We start from the raw sequence: 21,633 nt of genomic DNA on the forward strand, positions 1-21,633 counted from the left end.
TGCCTGGCAGATTTAGAAAATTCATCTGTAACATAAATACAAAAGTACATTAAGCATGATAAGAATTAGAATTATAATTACTTTCACTGTAACGATTTTGTTGATGACGATTTGAATAATTGTACTGGTTTCCATTATTAGAGGTCGAACTATTAGAATTAGAGTGATAACGAGAGCTAGAATTTTTATTTCTATCATTATTTCCATTATTGGTATTATTAGTTGCATTATAATTTGTATGCCTATTTGAAGAGGTTTTTTTAGTTGGCTTTTTATCACGACTAGCACCAGTTGAATTATGTGCTGTAGTCTGTTTGAGAAATTGATCATATTTATTTTTGACATCTAATTCATAAATGCATGTGCCATTTAACTGATTACCAATAGTAAACCAGCCAGGCTTTCTATTATGATCTCTACCAAATATTTCTAATTTTCTAGCATGTGGACCTACCATTCTTTCAACTATGCCATATAGTTCGTCAGGCTTTCGACTTGTTTCTCGAGTGGTGGAAACAATAATATCGGTATCAATATTTTTATTCAACCACTTTGGTTGACCCTTTAATCCAACAAGTAAATGCTCCTTTGAATGGTTTAACCAATGCCCAGTACGACCAGTAACAATTGTACGTCCTAATTGATTAGTTTTAATCCATGCCATTTCATTTATCACCTTATATCCCCAATTGACCAATGATTCTTTGCCTAATTCAATGGCTCTACCAGTCACCCAAAGAAACAAAATGCCTTCATCCTGCAATTCATCCAGTGGCAATTCCAATAGTTCTATATCATTACAAGTACCGTATGGCAAATTCATGTGAATATTCCATGCAGGATCAGCAATTACAACAGAAAATTTACCTAGAATCTTGAAATCAAATTTTCTCACATCACAACAAATCCACTGAGACGGTAGCTTGTCTTTTGTATAATTTGAGCAACAGTTACCATGAATATAAAATGGGACCTTTCTTTGACTTAGAATTTGCTCATTCTCTTCAGCAATACTTTTGACATTTTTATTCATCAAACTTTCTGGAATATATTGCAAATAATGAATATATCTACATGTGTTTAATTTATGACAGGTATCTAGATATGAACAATCACCCAGCGAAATATCTGTCTGTGGTTTTAAGTTTGGCAAATAGTGTATTTTGTTTGAAATACATTTTAAAAATCCTGGTGACTCCAATTCACATTTATTAATTTTAGACCATTGAATTGATACAATTTTATTATTTACAATGTAAACTGATGTTGATAGCATAGACGAATGATTAGGATCTTTACAAGTGGAGATATATTCGGTTTTTAATATTGTCTTTTCTGATCTCTCTTTGCCCAATATGTTAGAACCTGTTTTGGTATTCAATTGGGTATTTAATCTATCTAATAAGTTTTTATTCCATGAACTTTCTGAAGCATCCTTTTTTGGCTCATCTAAAGCTTTCATCAACCTATCTAACAGACTTAGATCGCTATTCGCTATGCTATTTTTCCTACTTAATTCTGCTTCAATAAGTCTGGAATCTTCATGCAAATCTTTTTCATCTTGAGATGTTAATTTATGGTATAGTATCTTCAATGGGAATGTATCAATAAATTCTAAAAACTGATCCTCTGTTGATAGTGCAGTGTTTTCTTTAAAAAACAATGATCCTTCTGCTACATTAGAAATATTCATCAATTCCTTTGAAAATTCATTAAATGTTAGACTATTATCATACTTATCATTGTTCTCTGCAATTGGACCTTTTAAATTTCTAGCAACTTGGTTCTTTCTTTGAATAATGAATAAGGAAAATATATTATACAGTTGACCTGAAAGTGGAGCATTTATTAGTTGACTATTGTTTGTTATCAAAAAATGGATAAGATCTAGGTTTAATAGCATTTCTAATTAATGGACTAACGAATGTATTTATTAGTGTACTTTTATTTTTGCCTGCAAATCTCTTTTATTACAAATTCCCAGTATATGCTTTTTATGAGAATAATTATTTAAGTAAAACATACTCCGAAAACAAAAATATACTCTCATAGTGCCAAAAAAGAAATATATATATATATTAAATTAAAGCCAAATAATTCGATGCCACACCATTATATTTAGGATTTTTCGAGGTAATTAAATGAAAAAAAAATTGGATAGCTATTTTGTTGAAGTTGGCTCTCATAATGATCAACTCCCATCAAATCTCCTGCTTTGTAAATGAATATTAGAAAATTCTGAACTTTTTGATTACTTGAAGAAAATGATATATCTTTATTGATATATGTAGAAAAATACATATGTATTCTTAGATACTATAGCAATTTAAAATCAAGGGTAAGAATAGGCTATCACATTTTTTCTTATGTAGCTTTTCTTCTTCTATTGTTTGAATCTATTTAAAAATCATAAATCACAGAAGCTACAAGATTACCATGCCAATTTGCTACCTACCACTCTTTTTTGCAGTATTAATTATTGATAGGATGCAGTAGTCCGAAATTTTTAACCCAAATAACCTTAAGCTTATTTTGAGGTAAACTTGAAACTGATTTGAAACTAATGCAAAATATATTTATGAACACTTTTTCTTGGACGCTTTTAATAAATAGCTATATTCTGACTACATATTTCAAATAATATTATATACATTACACCTGAAGGCTCCTTTTATGTTCCTTTAAAAAGACAAGGGAATTGAGTAAAAATATTCTTTTCATTCATCTCTTTAAGGTATGTTTAACACTAACAGGTTTCAAAAATTATTCACATAATTATCTAAAAAAGAGATGCACAATTTCGACAGAATTTTGTCTAACTATAAAAATTTAGTTTGAATTTATTTTCTGCAGGATCTTGAGTTCGAATTTTATTACACTACAATTCTCTTGATCTGCATAAGCTCAGACCAGCTTTTTGAAATTTTATAGTGTGCTAAATAAAGAATATAAAATAGAATTTTATTCAATTTTCTATAAAGTTCTAAAAATTTAAGTATTATAACTGAATAAATAAAAATTTATACTATAATAATTTAGATGCCAAGATAAGTAACTCTTAATTCCTGACTTAGTACTTTACGCATCTTTTCTTTACATATTTTTTCAGAAAATGTAAAATTCAATAATATCTCGGATCTATTAAAAAAAAATTTAAACCTAAATGAGTCTAAAATTAAAGAAAAGGGGATCCAATTAAACTCAATGCTAAAAGAGGATCAACTGAAGAATATAGTAAGATGGTTATTTATTGCTTTAGTAATTAACATTGTTTGGAAAATAACAGGAAAAAAGTTACTTCAATCTCTTATCCTAAGAATATTTTACTTCTTATTTGTTAGCGATGATCCACATGGAATTAAATGGTGGCAACATTACCCTTACCTAGAGAGAATAGTTTGGAAAATGGTAGATATGCTAGGTGTATAATTTAATTTCACTTAGTATCTCATATTAATCATGGATCTTTGATATTTGAACATGGCACGATAATTTTATATACCATTCCTATGCGATTTTTCTTTAATGAGAGTCTTTGCAATTGTAAATATACTGTTCAATTATTTACAACTTTTATTTTGATGTTATTGATTTAAATGTAGGTAAATTAATATACACATACATATATAAATATATATTATATAGAAGTTGGAAATAGTCTATTTTTGAAAGCATTTTCTCAAATGTCTTTTTCCAATTCAATATCTCCAATGGCCCAGATTTCTTTTTCATCTTCAAATCTGTCACTGAACATAGCTTCTGCATCACCACCAGCTGCGATTCTTTCTCTTTCAACACTACCTAATCTTTTACCTACTCTCTTGGTGTAATCACCTATTGATCTCAATTGTACCGGAACACCAGTTATAGTCTCAATATTTGAACCGTTCTTCGAGATTTTGTCAAACCATTCATTAAATGATGACATATCTTCCTCCTCAACCAATCTGAACATAGCTAAATAAGCTTTTTCAGCTGCTAATTTGACTGGGATGATTGTTGCACGAATACAAGTAAATACCGAAACACCTAAAACATCATAATATGGCTTGATACATTCTTCATACTTGAATCTAGATAGGGTTCTAACAATTACGATAGCTAATCTTCTAGTTTCAGGGGAGTGATCTGCGTTTTCTAATATTTGAATACCCAACTCATTAACTAATCTTTCAATGTTACTGGTACCAATTTCAAAGGATTTTTCAGATAAAATCTTAGACATTGGAGATTTTGTTTCACCTTCTAATAATAGCATTTTACCTGCAGCCATCAAACCATTTCTACTGATATATAGTTCGTTAGATTGAATAGCTGCGATAATGAAGTCAACAAACTGATCTCTCAAATCAGTGTTAAAAATATGAGAAGGGGCATCCTTTAAAAATGAATTCAACGTCAATATGGCAAATCTTGCATTATCACCAGTTAATGAGCTGTTTAATACCTTATCTGTTAAAATATGCTTAGCTTCATCAACTGATAAAAGCTCTGATAGAGAACCAATCAATTTAGCGTATGCAACAGCTAAACTATCACTACTTGAAAAGAATTCTTCTTCAACTAAGTTAATTATAGCTGCTTTAGAATTCTCATTCAATTTAGAACCTGCCTTGATAATAACTTCCAATAAGGCATTTGACATTGCAGTTTTAATACCATCATTTGCTGCTTGTTTGGTACCTGTAACTAATTCAATAACTAAAGGATCTACTCTTGGTTGATACTCGATCAAAGTACCAAGAGCTTTAGCAGCACGTAGACGTAATATTTCATGAGTTGGATCGGATAAAGATTTAACAAAAGTTCTTTGTAATTGGGGAATAAATGGTCTTAAAAATTGTGGAATCTTACTAAACAAAATATTCAATGCATATAAGATAGCAGCTTTAATATGACCGCCAAATCTTTCACCAACAACACGAATTAATGGACCAGTAATAACACTTACAAATGGTTTTAGGTTAGCTGCTGGTGTCTTAGAGACAATATCCGCAATAGCTAAAGCAGATGCTTCACGCTCGTCATTTGAACCATACAATAAACCATGTAAAAATATAGGTAAAATACAACCCGGACCTCTAGGTAAAGCAAATGCGGCGATATCTGTTCCTTCCTTACCAGTTAAGTGTAACGCCTGTTTAGTTGGAATTACTAGCTTTTCTAGCATTGATTTGTCTTGCTTCTTAATTAGAACAGATAGAGTTTTAAAGGCCCCATTAACGATTGTTGGATCTTCATGATCTAATGATGGGATTTCACGAGAAACCAAATCAGGTGTGTAAATGTCATAATCTAATGTAGTATATTCAAAAAAGTTGGGTAAACGGTTTAAAATAACCACACGCTTTTCCAGATTCTCGCTCTTTAATAATGACATTATTTGTTGTAATAATGGATGCAAACCTTCGTTGTCGTTCACTGATAATAATACTTTATCAAAACTTTGTTCTAATGACTCTCTATTTTCAGTGGAGATATCCTTAATAATTAAACTATCAACTAATGAGTTGATAATTGTAGATAATCTTCTGTATAATGCAGATCCAGCCACTTCTGCTAAGGAGCCCAGAGCAGAAGCTCTAAATCCATCAATTGGCTGAGTCAATAAGGTAGGTATTAAAATTGGGAAAATTACTTCTGATTTTGTCGCCATAATTTCTTGTAAACCCAATAATGCATTCTCTGAGTTTTCCGAAGACTTTAGGATGTTTAATAAATATGGTAGAATTTCGTCTACAGCAACCTTACCAACTACATTTTGGTACACATCAAATACAGAAGCTGCTGATTGTCTGACAGCTTCGCTACCATCAATTAATGTGGTACGGATGATATTAACAATAATAGATTGATATTGTTCCAATGATTCCGCAGAAGAAGGTTCAATTAAAGCGGTTAATGCAATACAAATACCTTGTCTAGAGTTAGAATCATCGGAAGAGTTCACATTTTCCTCTAAAGTTGGCAATAATTGAGACATAGCATTACTACCAACACGACGAACTAGATCACCCAAAGTTTGAGCAGCAATATTACGTAATGTAACTGAAGTTGAACCCAGCTTGGAAACAATCATACCAGTTAAAGTGGGTAAAATCTCCTTTATAGTACGAGGTGTATTAGGAACCAATGCCTTCCAAATATCAACAGTATTAGCTCTGACAATACCAGAAGTATCATTTCTACAGACAAATAAGGCAGCAAGGATTTTATCACGACGTTCTTGACCCAAAATCTCAACCATCTTTTTAGTAACTTCACCGCTGTATTCAGATTCTTCGTCGAATTCATTTTTGGAGGAAATACCGGTAACTTGGAATAACAAATCACCTGTTAATTGAACCGAAGATAGACGAATACGTTCATTTTCATTGAACATACCTTGTTCCAATTCAGGTAATAATAAATCAATGGCCTTTGTAGCGTAATTTCTAACGATTAATTTACCAGCCTTTAGAGCCGTCTCACGTATGCTTTCATCAGTATCAGCCAAACCAGCTAAAATGGGCTGGATAGTCTGATTAATATAAGGCGCAAATTGAGTACCAAAACAGACTGGCAAGAAAAGTAATAATGGCATGAAACCTTCCCTCACATACGCACGAAAGTTTGTGACACCAGATAGAATAGATGGTAACAATTCTTCCAATTTTGAAACACCTAAACCACTAATAACTTCCGCTAGAGCTTGAGCAGACCCTAGACGGTCGCCTGATCTGTTATCATCCTCTAATGTAGCAAACAGACTTGGAATCAAATCAGGGAATTGAGCTTCACCTAATCTTTCCACAAGAGCACCTAATGCACGTGCTGCAGTTGCCCTAGTACTTGGCACAGGATCGACCATTGCAATCTCTACTTCATCGATTAATTGTTGCAAGTAAGGAATTAAATCCTTTGAATCAACCAAAATAGCCATATTACCGACAATCTTACATGCTTTCCTCTTAGTATTAGCAGATCTTTCATGCATACCACGATGAATGACGTGAATAATCAATGCCAGAGATGGACCGTCAATATAATGAACAAATTGAGTTTGAATTAAGGAATCTAAGGCTTCTTCAGTATAATTTGTTGGGTCACCAATAGCTTTAATCAATGCTGGAACTAATTTTTGAATTTCTGGATTTCTAATGACTTCACCAAAACGCTTTAGTGACTCATCAGCAGATTTACGAACTTCTTTATGGGAATCATTCAAAACACCAACAATTTCTGGAATAATGGTTGCTAAGGAGTTTGATAGCTGAGTAGGGTCCAAGTAGGCCATATTACCTAACAATTCGACGGAGCCCCTCTTTGTTCTCCAGGAGATTTCGTCCAAGTTTGAAACTGCAACAGGAATCAATTTTTTGATACCAAAACTTGTAGTATGAGCCATAATAGCTTTAGTTGCTTCAGCTGTAGCGTGTCTAACATCTGGTACTGAATCACCTAGGTTTTTTAAAATATTCGGTAAAACCTCAATAACATATGGCTCGAAAAATTTACCTAAAGACTTTGACAAATATTCAAAGGCATACGCAACAGATTCACGCCTAATGGCCTCCTTTTTATCTTCAGCAGCTTCGATCAAATTACGAATGATATCAAAATCAGATAATGCAGAAATACCATAACCTTGAACTAGACCAGCAATACCCCAAGCAGCACCCTTACGAATTGATTTTGGAATAGTAGGATTTAAAAGTTTATCCATTAGAGTGTTAATATAGGATTCAACGTCCTTACTAAACATCTTTACCAATGGAGATAAACATTGAGAAACGGCTTGCTGAACGTCAGATGATGGGGTATCTAATGTATTTAATAATCTTTCAACAATAGTAGTAATTCTTGCATCACCTTTAGGTAAATGTGTAGCTAATGAACCATAAAGGATAATAACATTTTCTTTAATTGCTGCATCTTGGTATGCCGTCAATGACTCTTCGAATACCGGAATCAATTCTTCAACCTTCTTAGCACCATGTTCCGTAATGATTTCTACACCTGCTTCCTTCATTTCTTGTCTTACCAATAAGTTTCTATCACCCAAAGCTCCATCTTCAATGAGGAACCTGATAACAGAGATAATAGTATCTCCTTCCTCAGTAAAAACATCAGATAATTCTCTTAAAGCAATTGCTATTGTGCTTCTTGCTTCCCAAGGATCCTCACGCTCAGCAGCAGTTGTTATAACCAAACCATATTCATCCAGCATATCTTCTAAAGGTTGAGCTTTTTCTTTATAAAAGCTAATTAGTAACTTTAAGTAAGAATCCAAAGCATGTAAATTTGTCTCTTTAAGATGTAAGACAGAAGCAGCAAAAGCTCTAGCTGCAAACAAACGTAAACCACTATCAGATTGCTTAAAGAAATTTAATAAATTAGATGGCAATTCATCTGTAATTTCAAACTTGCTAAAATCCCAAATAAAATTTGCAGTTTCTCTATTAGATTCTTCTGAATCAAATCGGCAAATATAAATTTCTGGAGAAAAGTTCATGAATGGTTCCAGTTCAAATTCACCATCTATAGCTTCCAAAATGGTTGCACGAACGAATGGGTTTGGTGATAGTATTGAAGATAAAATTACAGTAAGATCTTCGGAAGTTGGAGCTGTTGAGATTGATTGAGATAAGGAATTAAAACACTCTTTAGCCATCTTGGCTTGAGAGGGTAAAGCCAGTAGAGAGAATAAAACTGTCAAGATTGGAACTCTTGGAATTGAAGGATCTTCGAAAACTTCAGCATGAACAGCGACAATCTCCATTGCTAGCATTAAATGTTCTTCATTTTTATCTTCTTCAACAAAATCACTTCTAGAAATTGGCTTATCAGCATTGCTAATAGCAGCTTTTTTACCTTCTTCCAAAACAACAATTAATAATGGTAACAAATAAGTCAAACTTAATGCATCTAATGGCTTTCTATCTGCAATGAACTTTACTTTGAAAAGGATTCTGGTGAGTAATTCCGATATTGGCTCTTGGGTAAAGTTATCTGGTATATGGTTCACATTATGAACACGAAGAGTAGCCAAACCAATAAAAAATCTTGTTTTTTCTAATCTGGAAGACATATTCTTTGAAAGGTTTAGAAAAGTATCAATAGCTTGAGTGTCAATTAAATGAAATGAATTAGAAGTTTGGGTCAACTTTAATAAAGCATTTACAGCAACCGGATACCAAATTTCAGCACCATTACTAGCTAGTGTAGCATCATTACTTAAAATGTCGATAATATTAATAGAACGGAATAAAGATAACTGTAATTTTGTGATTCTAGTTCTAATTTGTGATTCTTTTTCTAATTGAGCATTAACCAATATTTGCTCTTCTTTTGATAGTTTTTTAACATTTTTCTTTGCTTGCTCTTTTCTAATACTCTGTTCCCATTTCAAAGTTTCGTAATCCTTACGGTTTTTATCAGATAATTTTTTAGCAATATCTTTGTCTAATACATTGATTACTAATTCACCTTCCAATCCTGACCAAATCTGTAAATCTTCTGCTGTAATATGGAATAATTCCTCCGTATTAAGATCTCTATTTATCAAATCAGTAATTAATGGTGCCATAACTGTTGGGTTAATGAATGTTGCATAAGAAGCAGCTTTACTGGCACAATAGTATATTTCTGTTTTAGTCATGTTTTTGTCTAACATAATGGAAGAAATACGTTCCACTAGCTCAGTTGAATGATCCTTAATAATGTTGAATGGATCTAAACCAGCAGACAAGGCTAAACTAGCCCATCCATTTTTCAAACGGAAGAATTTGCTTTGAGCGACAATTAAATTACGAATTAAAATCTTAGAGAGAATTTCCTTATTCTCAAGTGGTTGACTAATAGCGTCAAAAACAGATGAAATATAACTGTACGAAGTAGTGTTCTCGGTTGTATCCTCAATAATAGTGTTAATTTTTTCCTCTAAAGAGCTAATGATACTGAACCCAATTATGCTTGGATAAATGCTAAATAACTGTTTTAATAATTGAACTGCTAATAAACGCTCTTCAGAGGATAAGACAGTAGATAAAGTTAACTCCAAAAATGAAACACCCAAAGTGGTTGAAGGTAAAGATTCAAAAATAAGGCCAATAGCTTTTTGAATTTGTTCTATTTTTAAAACGTTAATACGATTTATAAATTGGAAAGAAGACAAATTTGCTCGCTGATTTGTTTTAGGATGATGTGATAAAGTATCTTTAATAAAATCTAAGCACTCAGCCGAGAAGGTGCATAAAATATCTGTTGTTGCATATTCAGAACACTCTAGGAAACATTGATTCCAAATTTTTTTCAAGACTGGCTTTTTTTCCTTCAGACCATCGCTGATAACTTTATTGATATTTTCGATCTGTTCATTTAAAAGAAAGTAATGTTTAAAGAAGGCCAATAACATAGCATCCAAGGCAATTTCATTAGATTCTTTTGAAACATAGGCTGATAAATTATTCACCAATTTTTTCGAAAGATCATTATCTATTATAGGCACATTAACCAAAATCTTTGAAGCATTTGTCTTGTAATCAGCATTCAAATTAGATTTTATGTTTTTAAATATTTCATCTACGAATTTGCTTAAGCATTTTAAATCGGTATTTTTTGGATCACAGGAGTTCAATAGCATAATTACTGAGTTTAACGATGCGTTTCTTACTACTTCTTTGGTACTTTTCAATGAGGTAAATGACTGAGACATAAGTTTAGAAGATGAATAGATTTCGATCAAATCAATCTTAGAAGCGTTTATAGCATGATAAAATTCGGTTGACATGCTAAAGGCCAATTCTGGGGCCCTTAGATTAGCTTTTTCAAGGTTTGGAATAAAATGCTTCTTAAATAAATCTAGAGTAACAAATTCATTAATAAATGGCGATAAACCAGTAGCCAAACAGTAAGTGGATGGCGGATTTTTGCCTAAGATGACTTCCTTACCAACAAAAACACAAGCTTTCTCTGAATAATTTACTCTGAGAATGTTGTTTAAAACTGGTTGCTGAGAAAATAATTGGAGAGTTGATTGAGTTAAAGAACCCAAGATGATCAAAATACCAGATACTGGTAATGAAAGCTTAGTATAATCCTCAAGAACAGTTTTACATATAAAGTTCATATAATGTTCAGCAGTATCCTTATTATTTCTAAAAACAGATACAAAGGTCTTAATATTAGATTGTAATACGCTATGACGAATTCTCCTCCTATGTTGGTTTTGTTTTTCGAGAGTCTTCCTTGAATGCTCATGGTTATCAATAGAGATTTCAATTGCTGCAGATGTGCAAATTTGCGACTGTAATAATTTTACAGCATTTTCCTCAAAAATAGTTATATCTTTACTTGCGTATTTCCAGAATGCGTCAATCCATTCCAAAATATTTAAATAATCAGAAACAGCTTTCGTACCTGGCTTCTTTATCACTTGTTCAGAAATGAAATGAATGTACTTTTCTAAAAAGGCTGGTTGCAATTGTAAAATCTCAAGGAAAATAGAAATAACCAATTTTTTGGACTTATAATCTTGGTATATAGTAAACGTCTTCAACAAGACAACAGAAACACGTGCCAGATCAGAATCAGAAAGTTTTTTGTCCTTAATTAATTCTAAAATATTAGCTAAATAAGGGGATCTATTAGAAACCAATGAATCATTGCATGTCTTTTCTAATTCTGGCGCCAACACTTCCCAGGAAACCACCACTTCAGCAGTTGACATCTCGAAATTATTCTCAACGATAAACGAGTTTGGATTTCTTAGAAAGATTGGCTTTTTGTATTAAATGTACAAAAGAAAAAGAGTTAAAAAAAGATTAACAGAGCTATTTTTAATAAAATAATAAAATGAATCTTATTACTTTGTTGGCTGCTACCAAGTATGAATTTTCAGTGATGAACCGAGTTTTCAGATTCGAAAATCTTCGGTTAAAGCTCTGCTCGGAATTTTCAAACCCTACAAAGAAAATATTAAAAATTTCGACGACTACAAAATTTTTGAAAAGAGAACTATAAAAGGAAGACATTTTTTACTTTCGGGTTCGAATTGACTAAAAAAAAATTTCTTTTAGTTAAAAATTAGAAAATCTTCATCAACTATAACAGTCGATGAGGAGAGGTTTTAGTTTCATTAAACATCCGTGCCCTAATCAGGCGGAAGTCACCCTAGATTTAAGTGAATGCTTGCATTCTAGTTTATCATGGGTCGATGTGGATTGTGCCGTGGCCGTTTCACCACCTTTATAGCGGTGCTTTGACTAGCAAAAACTGAGGCTGTATTATCTTTTGTAGTTTTGGACTTGTAAATAATTTTAGTTAATTGTCTTAGCATCTTCTGCTGAGGTATCATAGATACTTGAGCATACTATCATATGAGAGATAAGCATTAAACCGGTGCCTACGTAAATAATATATGAAAATTGACATATATACGATTGAGTCAATTTAATTTCTCTTTTTACCAAAGAACGAGAATCCTCCTGCATTCTTTGCGTTATCTTTCTTTGATTTAGGATTTGATGAGGGGGGTAGTGGAGGCATTACACCTGGGTTCATTAAAACAGCAGTAGAAGTTGCTGGAATGTTGCTAGAAATGTTACTATGCCTAGAGTTACCTTTCTTATTTTGTGAAGGATTCTTAATATTTCTTTCAAAGTTCTTCATGCTAGTAGGTGTCTTTGGAGAAGGTATCTGTGTGGATAATCTAGGTGATCCTCTTCGACCTGCTTCTGTAGACATATTTGACATCATGGACAAGCTAGCGCTTGAGGATTCAGGTGAGATTGATTTGGTGTTCGATAATGCTCTCATTCTAAAGTTTTCACCTTTACTTTGGAGGTAGTTGCTGTCCCGATTATCATCAATCTGCCCGAGTTCGAAAGATATTCTTTTTCTCATGGCTTTTAGTAGCTTAGAAATCTCAATTGCATTTAAACAACGTACAATCAACTTTACATCATTGACTAACACAGCTGTGCGATAAATAGATTTCATTATATAGTCAACGGGCGGTAAAGCATTTGGGGAAGTTAAATTCTCGATCGTTGGAATATTTAAATCTAAATGAGCGATATCCTCTCTTGATGCTCTGCCAGAACCTCCTGTTGAAGTAGTTTGCTTTCCACGAGTGGATGGATTTTTTGATGGACTAGTATTACCGGACTGGATCTTGAACAACGGATCAACGGAGTCGTCTAATGCATGACCTTCAACTACTTTGCGTCTCATTTTACTCATAGACAACACGCCCAATTCTGAGTCAAATTCATCAGAATCAGATTGCGATGAGGAATATTCATCTGCAGGTAATTGCATAGTTTGCCTCGATTCGTTCTTTTGATAAACATTAATGCTTTTATCAATAAATAAATCATCCATTTCAGACAAATTACATAGTTTAGCTTGTTCTAATTGTTCCTTTAAATCATCAGGGATTCCACCTTCTGCTGGAAATCCTTTAGGATCAATTGCGCCTGACGTTTGTCTACTACCTGAAACTCCTGATACACCTGAGTCATTCATATGTAATTGAGAATTCGAAAGTTTTAATGTTATATCTGACATACCAGTATCATCATTCATCGGATCCACAGTCAAATGAGAAGTATTTCCCATATCATCAATAGAATCTCCACTTTGAGCTTTCAACCCTTTTTGAGTGTCAAAAAAATCAATTTCCTTGTTCAAACTGGATTTCTTCTTTACTTTAGAATTGAAACCTGTAAATGATTCTCTAGGTGTTTGAGTAGGAAAGCTAAACGATCCAATAGAGTTATGACTGTCCCTTGGTCCACCAGCAAAAACAGTTGGTACATAATTTACAAAGGAAGTAGCATTTGAAACTCTTGGAGAAAATTTTTCATTGATATCACCTTCACCACTTTCTGTTGTACTCAAAGAATAACCTCTTGACATTTTTTTAATAATTTCAGCATCAAAAAAGCCATTTTCAATATCTTCTAAAGAGTTTTTCAACTTAATCAAATCACAATATACATCCACACTCATTAGATAATTGTTCATTGTAGTTAAATCTTCCTCAAAATGCCGAGAGACCTTAGAATGGAATAATTCTATCATAGAATCGCATGTAATGAACAGACTCTCTTCTTTTCTACCAATAATGGCATATAAAACTTCGGTAACTAATGTGAAAAGTAATGGAATTTCATAAATTTTGGACATAACTAATAAATTCAAAACTACTGGGGCTAGCATCCATTTACCATTGACTTGCCCAGTGAAGAAAAATTCAGCAAACGCACTAATAGTTTCTGTAGACCATGGCATATAAAGAGACCTTGGCGTCAATAATGGTTCAAACTCAAGAACAAAACTTGAAGGACCATTATCAGCACTGTCAGCAGTTGAGGTGATTGACGGCCTGTGAAAATCTCCATGGGTAAAACCTCGTGAAAAACTATTATTTCTTGATGAATTAGCGATGCTCGTTTTAGCAGATGAACGTCGATGATGCAATGGGGTTGTATTTGGTGAACAATTTTCATATTCAGTGTCCTTTTCTAATAATGGAAGGGGAGGAGTAATTGGAAGGCTATCAGGACTTTTTAATTCTGGTAAACTCAAACAACGATTTGTTGAAGATCTTCTAGATGATAAAGGGCTGCTCTTGTTTGAATACACAAACTCTGCAAATGAGTTTCTTCTTCTAGAAAAAAATGATGGAAGATCATGAGGAATAGGAGGTAATGGCTCATTAGGTATATCTGGCTGAGGCGGTAAAACAATGTTTAAAATGCCAAGAATAGACGAATGAACACTACCACCTCCAGTAGGTGGTGGATATAATGAATTACCCATTCTATCTGAAGTAGAGCTTACAAACGAAATAGAGCTTCCTTGAGATGCTACTGAAGCTTTCCTGGAGTTATGTGTACTTGAAGAAAATCGAAGGGCAACATGGTTTCGAATGTCATCAATACCTGTTGGTGAAGGATTTGGATGAGACGCACGACGCGCTGGCTCTATATTTTTTGAATTAGTCAAATCGGCTGGTGACATCACAGCAACTGAAGATCTTCTCTTTTCCTTATTGAAGTTAAATTTTTCTGGCAAAGTATGTGGGTTGGAGGTAGTACCATCCTTTTCTTGAAAGGGCACCCTAAATACCATTCCATTAGATGAACTAGTCACAGAGAGTTCATCTGACTTAGACCTCATTTTACTGCTATGTTTACGACCGGGGGAATGTGCAGCTGAAATTTTCTTGTAAGGATTATTTGAAGCAGTATTTGATGATCTAGTAAGTGGGGAAGCTACAGGATCATCATAATCATTATACCCGATTATATGCGATAAGGGACACTCATCAGAGGATACATTATCATATGCAATTGGAGATGCAGTGAGAGAATGATTTCTTTTTGATTCATCTGCTGCTGTTAATTGGATGCCAGGTACGCTTTGTTTTCGCATATTATTAAAATGATTGCTTAGTGATGAAGCGGAAGAAACGTCAGATGGTTTTCTTGAAGGTGCCGAAGTGGGCCCAGGAGAATTTCTTGGGGAAGGATTAACTGGGTTAGACGATAACCTAGCAGCATCATATTCCGCACATGCTCTTGAATAACCCTGTGATAATAACATATCAAAATAACGTCCCCATCGTTTACGTAATAGGTACATCGGAACACCAATGGAATCACCTTCATCTGTAATTATTTCAAAATCAGACAATGAACCGCCGAATATTTCCCAGGCATCTTTACCAAGGACCATTGCATATGATGGGAATATTGACCTAATTGTTGCTGTTTCTTTAGGCGGAGCAATATAACGAATGTAACTTTCAAATTGTGAAGTAGCAGTTGATGCAAAGCTTAATTTTCTAAACACTTGTGGGTCATCTTCCTTCAGTGATCGTTCATTTTCTTTAAAATTTTGATGTGTTGTTATATTTGGCCCCGATTTCCTAAGTGGTGGGACTTGTGGCTGTTTTGCTATGTTATACATATTAGATGTGCTTAGCACAGGTAATGGAAAGGTTGAAATAAAATCAAAACGTTGAACTGTTGGCAGATGTTTGTCATCCTCTTTTGTACCTAATAAAATACCTTGAAAATGTGATTGCCAAACAAATAATCTCCAAAATCTATGTTTTGAAATTTCATAATCGGAGCATTGAATACTTAATTTCGTACATTTACCTGTATGAATATCATAATTGAAACAATGGAAATTTGATGCTTGTCCATTTGGAAAAAACCCGGCTGAAATAATATTGTAGCCAAAATGATCACCTGTTGGGAATAAAAGGTTATAAGGAGCTTCAGTATTCTCAATAGTATCACTTTTCTGGACAATCGAAGCTAATCTCATACCTTTTGAATCTGGTAATAGTGGCAAGGCTACAAAAGGTGACCTAAGGTTTGTCGTTGTTTTAACCGGATCGAGCTTTTTATTATGTAATGAATGTGAATGAGACGTATGTGGATGCTTATGGGGTAAATGAGTCGAATGTGGATATGTCTGAGAATGTGTAGATGATGATGTGGATGAATTATCTTGATTTTTAAGTGATACCAAATCGGAATTTGAATTTGAGTTATTAAACTTGGCATAAGGAGAGTAAAATGCTATTGCGGGGATGTTAGCTTCATTTTTTTCCACTAGAATAGAAAAATTAGCTGTTGGGGATAGTGAAACTACTTGGTTATCAATATTTGTTTTGACTTTATCTCTATATTTCGTGTTGAAATCTACTTCCCAACAATTATGAGATAAATTAAATATATCGATGGAATTTACATTCTCATCATCTTTATTTAAACCTCCTACGATGATTAGTTTTGTATCTCTTATTTCGTCATTTTCATTTTTAACATGCATTGAATGAGCAAACCTTTCTGTAATTCTGGAATCCATACTTAATAGAGTCCATACTTTTGTCTCTAAATCTAACTTCCAAAGAGTATTTGTTGGAGTTAACTCATAAGAACTATTCGGATTAACGATTAAACCACCAAACATGTAAAGTGAGGAGTTTGTATAACATAAAGAGTGATAAAAACGTTCTCTTAACATCACAGTCCCATTACTTTTATAATAATCTGTGTTATTAGCTCTTTTTTTAATCATCTCTAATGACTCGTGATTGATAGATGTTTCGACTCTTTGCCAAGATCTCGAAATTAAATCTAAGAAGAATAATTCAGAGCTGATCCAATCTGCCAAGGTTTTAAAAGAAATAGCACCTGTTGATTCTTTTGCAAAATACATGATAATTTCTTTTTGGACTTGAGCCAAATTGATTTCATTTAAATTTAAGGGGATGGTTAAACCACCATGTACAAATATGTCAGATCTTGATAACTCAACAGCAGCCCCAGTACGGCAATCTAGTTTAAGTTTTCTCTTCACTGACTCATCTAAATTGACAGAGTTTTCAGGTAATGAAGGAAGGTCTAGAGTGTAACAGTTGCAGGAAGAGGGCTGTAAGATATGCATTTTTTTCAAGGGAATTTCTTTGAACTTTTAATGTGACTTTGAAGGTTTGAGCGTTAAAGGATAATATATCTATATGAACAAATTTGAAGAAAGGTAAAATAAAGTCAATACGGGATATGATCAAAAAAAGGAAATAAAAAAATAAAACGATACTCAGTCTAATTCATATGACAGGAATAGATCAATACTGAATAGAAATAGAAATGCAAAAATAAAATTGGTTTAAACGAAAGAAGAAAACTCTGTAAAACTTGTAAAAGAGAATGTAGTCTATCAATAATTCTAACTCTAATCTTGAATGAATTAGGCTTTTTATATGGAGAGCTAGCAAAAAAACGGTAAGTAATAAACCAAGTTTTATCGTTGTTTTAAACCACTAATTATGAGTGAGTCTTGATCTAACTCTTACGGGAATTTTTTTCTATTTCTCCTAAAATATATCCTTTAACCAGGATCTAGTGATTATATTCCAAATTTCAATTTATACTCCAGTTCGTTTTTCTTAATATCTCCCAAAGATTGCCATTAACATCACCTTCGTTCGAATCCACGTTGACCCAAAAAAAAAGTCAGTTGTTGGAAAATATAATTTAAGGTTCTGCCGCAAATAGTAAAGAATAGGCACTATTTGAATTATATAGTAACGACAAACTAGGAGTTATCAAGGACAATATATGCAACCAATTATTCAGTCTTATTGAAGGGATATATTGATAGGATTTTTCTCCAATTATAAGGTGACAACATATGAGTTGGCGAAGTATGAGTTATGCAGATAATAGTTATTTGTGGCGAAAGTTCGACTAGTTATAGAAATTAATGTATGTAGGAAAATATACAGAACAATACATAATCATTAAAATTTGTGTTGTGGAGAAACCCAATGTTTTTGTAACAGCTAATGAATTGCTTGGTTCGATTATCCTCGTTGTAATAGTCTTACAGAATGGTGGCCAGCCAAGATAAACCGAATAAACACAAACCTAAGGGGTAAACATGAATAAAGCTTCTACTATTAGATACTAAGGTTGCTGCTGTTACTGACCATAATGTAGCAATACCTGTTAAAACAAGCTTCAAAATCATCAGTACTCTTACCGATATGGTAGGATTCTTGATAGGCTTGAAACATAGTGGCAGTATAACTTGAGTGAGGCATGATTGGATAACTTGAGGGAAAATACAATAGCCAACTACAGATATGTACGAAACTAATGAGACTGAATCGTAAGGCTTCGTTAATCTTAAATGTAACGCCATGATAATCAATACAGACCAACATGATACAAATAGACTTGAAAATAATGAATGAGCATGAGAAACTGCTAAGGAATAAGATATAATGAATAATAGAGGGGCCCATAAATCACAATGAGCTGCGATATCTTGAACGTTATTAGTTTGTTGCGATGACCCTTGAGTTAATGATCTACCGGTAGGGAAATGTGGATAAACTACTTGTCTCAATCTGAAATTAATATTCAACAAATCACGCTTTAAGGTTTGCAGAATTGTTTCGTCTAAGGTACCTCTTAGTGGAGCAGATAAATTTGTTGGATTATTCATCCCAAGATTACTATTGTCCATTCCGCCGATGGAGTCCATATTACCGGAGGGAATATCCATTGGCATGCCTCCTCTTGAATTTACTGGCTCAGGATCAATAATGTCTGGTTCAATAAATGCATCGGTGTCCGGTATATTAGAGGCCATTTTAATTTTTCTTAAATCACCTTATTCAATATTAATTGTTTCAAATTTATTAATTCGAACTCTTTCAATAGTTCTCTGTAGTACTGAACTAATTAGAAAGTTCCCCTTTTTCAGTTTCAACGATCAATAGCTGCTGTGACCTGTATTCTTTGATGCTAATTTAGCCCTTTATAAATAATAAATACCTTCCAGTTAGGTGTCACTATAGCCTCTTTTTATTTTTTCATTTCATAGACAATTTCCCCTTTGACATTAGGCGAGGGTAACCGCGTAGTGGTCGCTAGAAAAAGATATTAAGAATACATACTTCAGACTCGTTTATTACAACAAAGAGTGCTTGAAATGCTGAATGCTCGTTAAAATACATAGAAAATGACTGAAATATATGACTTAATATGAATTATAGTTTCTAGACAAACAATAAAACGAACATATGTGCTAAAAATTTTTAAAACCCAAATCAAAATTTCAACCGTAGTAGTAGGATTATGTTTTAGCTTTGGTTACTACCTCCTTTACAAAAGTATTATATTCCCAAGTTATTCCCCAATCTTAATGACTCACATCGGTGAATATTTAAAATATAGAAGTGAGAGGGGGGAAAAGGATGATAGTATCTATAATTTTGGAAGATACCAAAAACAATCAATAATGAAGAAATAATGAACTTATAGAATATTAATCTATCTTTTGCTTTATGGCAACCTTTTTTCCTTCTAAAGTTAAAGATCCTCCAAAAGAAATTAAATAGTAACATATTAAAAAGTAATTTATACTCTTTGAATATGCTTTGAATAAGGCATAAGATACATTTTCAAATTTTATAAGTTGTGCTATTATAGATTTACTAGAGGAAAAATATTAAATTCTTTTGACTTGAGTAAATCAATAAAGAAAGAATAGCATGATAGCAGCATGACATGTGGATGATATGTCTATGTTGGATTGCTTGAGATCATGTTGAGGTGGATTGAGGTTAAGGTCTGTCATAAGCACATAGTATTTAGAATTAGACCACAGATCAGATATCAGAGACTTATCTGACATTCTAATAAACAATATAATGTGAAGTCATCTGTTGTAATCGTCTCGGGACAATACTAATAAACTATTAGGACTTAGGGTTTACACAAACCTGAACTATACTTGAGCTATTAGACTTTACACTAAAGCTAAATACCACTTGTACTTAAATAATAACTTGTTTTTCTTATAATTATAAAATTAATATGAACGAACTATAAGCTTACACATTCTTGATGGATAAGTAGCCCTATTTATATGTTGTAAATAGAACTATATATCTTGAATATTAGGTTATTAATTGTCAAGCAATTGCACAATTACATGAGATCATGATATTATGACTCGTAGCCATATAGTTGCGTGAATGCACGACTGTATGATTGTATGACTCGGAGTCATCAGATTACGTGATTATTTTGCTTATAGTCTAGACTTGAGAACATTACTTTTTATTGTTTAGTTATTGTTTAGTTATTGCTATAATATACTTAATATACATCTACAACATTTTCAACTATTATATAGTGATCTGGCTAGTATTTTACAGATGACTATAACCCTGATTATTCTTATAACTATAACTTACTTATCTTATTCTGTGTAATTCTATATAGATGCCTCATGGGCATCGCTTTATATACAAGCGAGTTTACGCGTCGCAACATGTTGACGCGAACGTCTCTGATTTAGTTAGAGCTTGTAAGCTCCTAACCCTTGACACAGTGTACTAACAATAGCCCTATGTCACATCAACTGTTGTAGACAAGATCGACTTTATACTCATCTACAAGTTGCTAACTAGAAATTATACACAACACTGAGCAACCGCTAGTTGCATCCCTGTGAATATCTGTTCGATGCATAATCTCTACTAGTTAGCCAGCATTACTCAAACTGTGCACTCCTACTCTTGTAAGTAAGTTTATAAACAGACCAATTAAAGTAAAATGGAAAAGCTGGCGTTGACCTTTGAAAAGTATTTAAAGGCCAGCTTTTCCAGACTTAAGACATAAATTTATAGTTCTTTCATATAGTTATTTAGTTTAAAAAGAACAACAATTATATTCGTAAGTTCGAAGTATTAACTGGTGTTAAGTTAATAAGGTTGTTAAGTTAAGTTTTGGTAGTTACTATTTAAGTGTATTGTACTCCTAAGTCGGTTTACAACATCAACAACGAAAAAGAGCCTTGTTGGCGCAATCGGTAGCGCGTGTGACTCTTAATCACAAGGTTAGGGGTTCGATCCCCCTACAGGGCTTTATTTTTTGCGTAGTGTGAGCTACGTTAGTCACGTGTATAAATTAATATCACCTGATAACGGAGTGAACATGTAGATTAACAAGTAAGTGAATTGTGAACATAAATTCTATTTAAGAATCTAAAGCCAAAAGGAATAAACTAGAGGGTTAAGGTAGAACAAAGAAGTAAGGACCAGAAAAC

The 21,633-nt window shown here is 33.1% G+C and overlaps 5 protein-coding genes and 1 non-coding gene across 6 annotated transcripts; 2 read left to right on the forward strand and 4 right to left on the reverse strand.

The window, feature by feature from the left end:
- Positions 1–49: 49 nt before the first annotated feature.
- IME4 (mRNA (N6-adenosine)-methyltransferase) lies at positions 50–1,903 on the reverse strand (the record flags this gene model as incomplete). The annotated part of the gene is made up of 1 exon (XM_004181054.1): positions 50–1,903. The coding sequence occupies one exon, from the start codon at positions 1,901–1,903 to the stop codon at positions 50–52; it is 1,854 nt and encodes a 617-aa protein (XP_004181102.1).
- A 1,301-nt stretch (positions 1,904–3,204) lies between these two features.
- On the forward strand, positions 3,205–3,429 carry TBLA0F00400 (uncharacterized protein; the record flags this gene model as incomplete). Its single annotated transcript, XM_004181055.1, has 1 exon — positions 3,205–3,429. The coding sequence occupies one exon, from the start codon at positions 3,205–3,207 to the stop codon at positions 3,427–3,429; it is 225 nt and encodes a 74-aa protein (XP_004181103.1).
- A 250-nt stretch (positions 3,430–3,679) lies between these two features.
- On the reverse strand, positions 3,680–11,710 carry GCN1 (Gcn1p; the record flags this gene model as incomplete). The annotated part of the gene is made up of 1 exon (XM_004181056.1): positions 3,680–11,710. The coding sequence occupies one exon, from the start codon at positions 11,708–11,710 to the stop codon at positions 3,680–3,682; it is 8,031 nt and encodes a 2,676-aa protein (XP_004181104.1).
- Positions 11,711–12,432: 722 nt separating this feature from the next.
- Positions 12,433–17,454, reverse strand: MDS3 (Mds3p; the record flags this gene model as incomplete). Its single annotated transcript, XM_004181057.1, has 1 exon — positions 12,433–17,454. One exon carries the CDS (start codon positions 17,452–17,454, stop codon positions 12,433–12,435), a length of 5,022 nt encoding a protein of 1,673 aa, XP_004181105.1.
- Positions 17,455–18,393: 939 nt separating this feature from the next.
- On the reverse strand, positions 18,394–19,167 carry YIP4 (Yip4p; the record flags this gene model as incomplete). The annotated part of the gene is made up of 1 exon (XM_004181058.1): positions 18,394–19,167. One exon carries the CDS (start codon positions 19,165–19,167, stop codon positions 18,394–18,396), a length of 774 nt encoding a protein of 257 aa, XP_004181106.1.
- Positions 19,168–21,378: 2,211 nt separating this feature from the next.
- TBLA0Ftrna4K lies at positions 21,379–21,451 on the forward strand. Its single transcript has one exon. It is a non-coding gene; the product is annotated as a tRNA-Lys (tRNA).
- The last annotated feature ends 182 nt before the right edge of the window (positions 21,452–21,633 follow it).

This window comes from Henningerozyma blattae, chromosome 6, assembly GCF_000315915.1.
Source record: "Henningerozyma blattae CBS 6284 chromosome 6, complete genome".
Lineage (NCBI taxonomy): Eukaryota > Fungi > Ascomycota > Saccharomycetes > Saccharomycetales > Saccharomycetaceae > Henningerozyma > Henningerozyma blattae.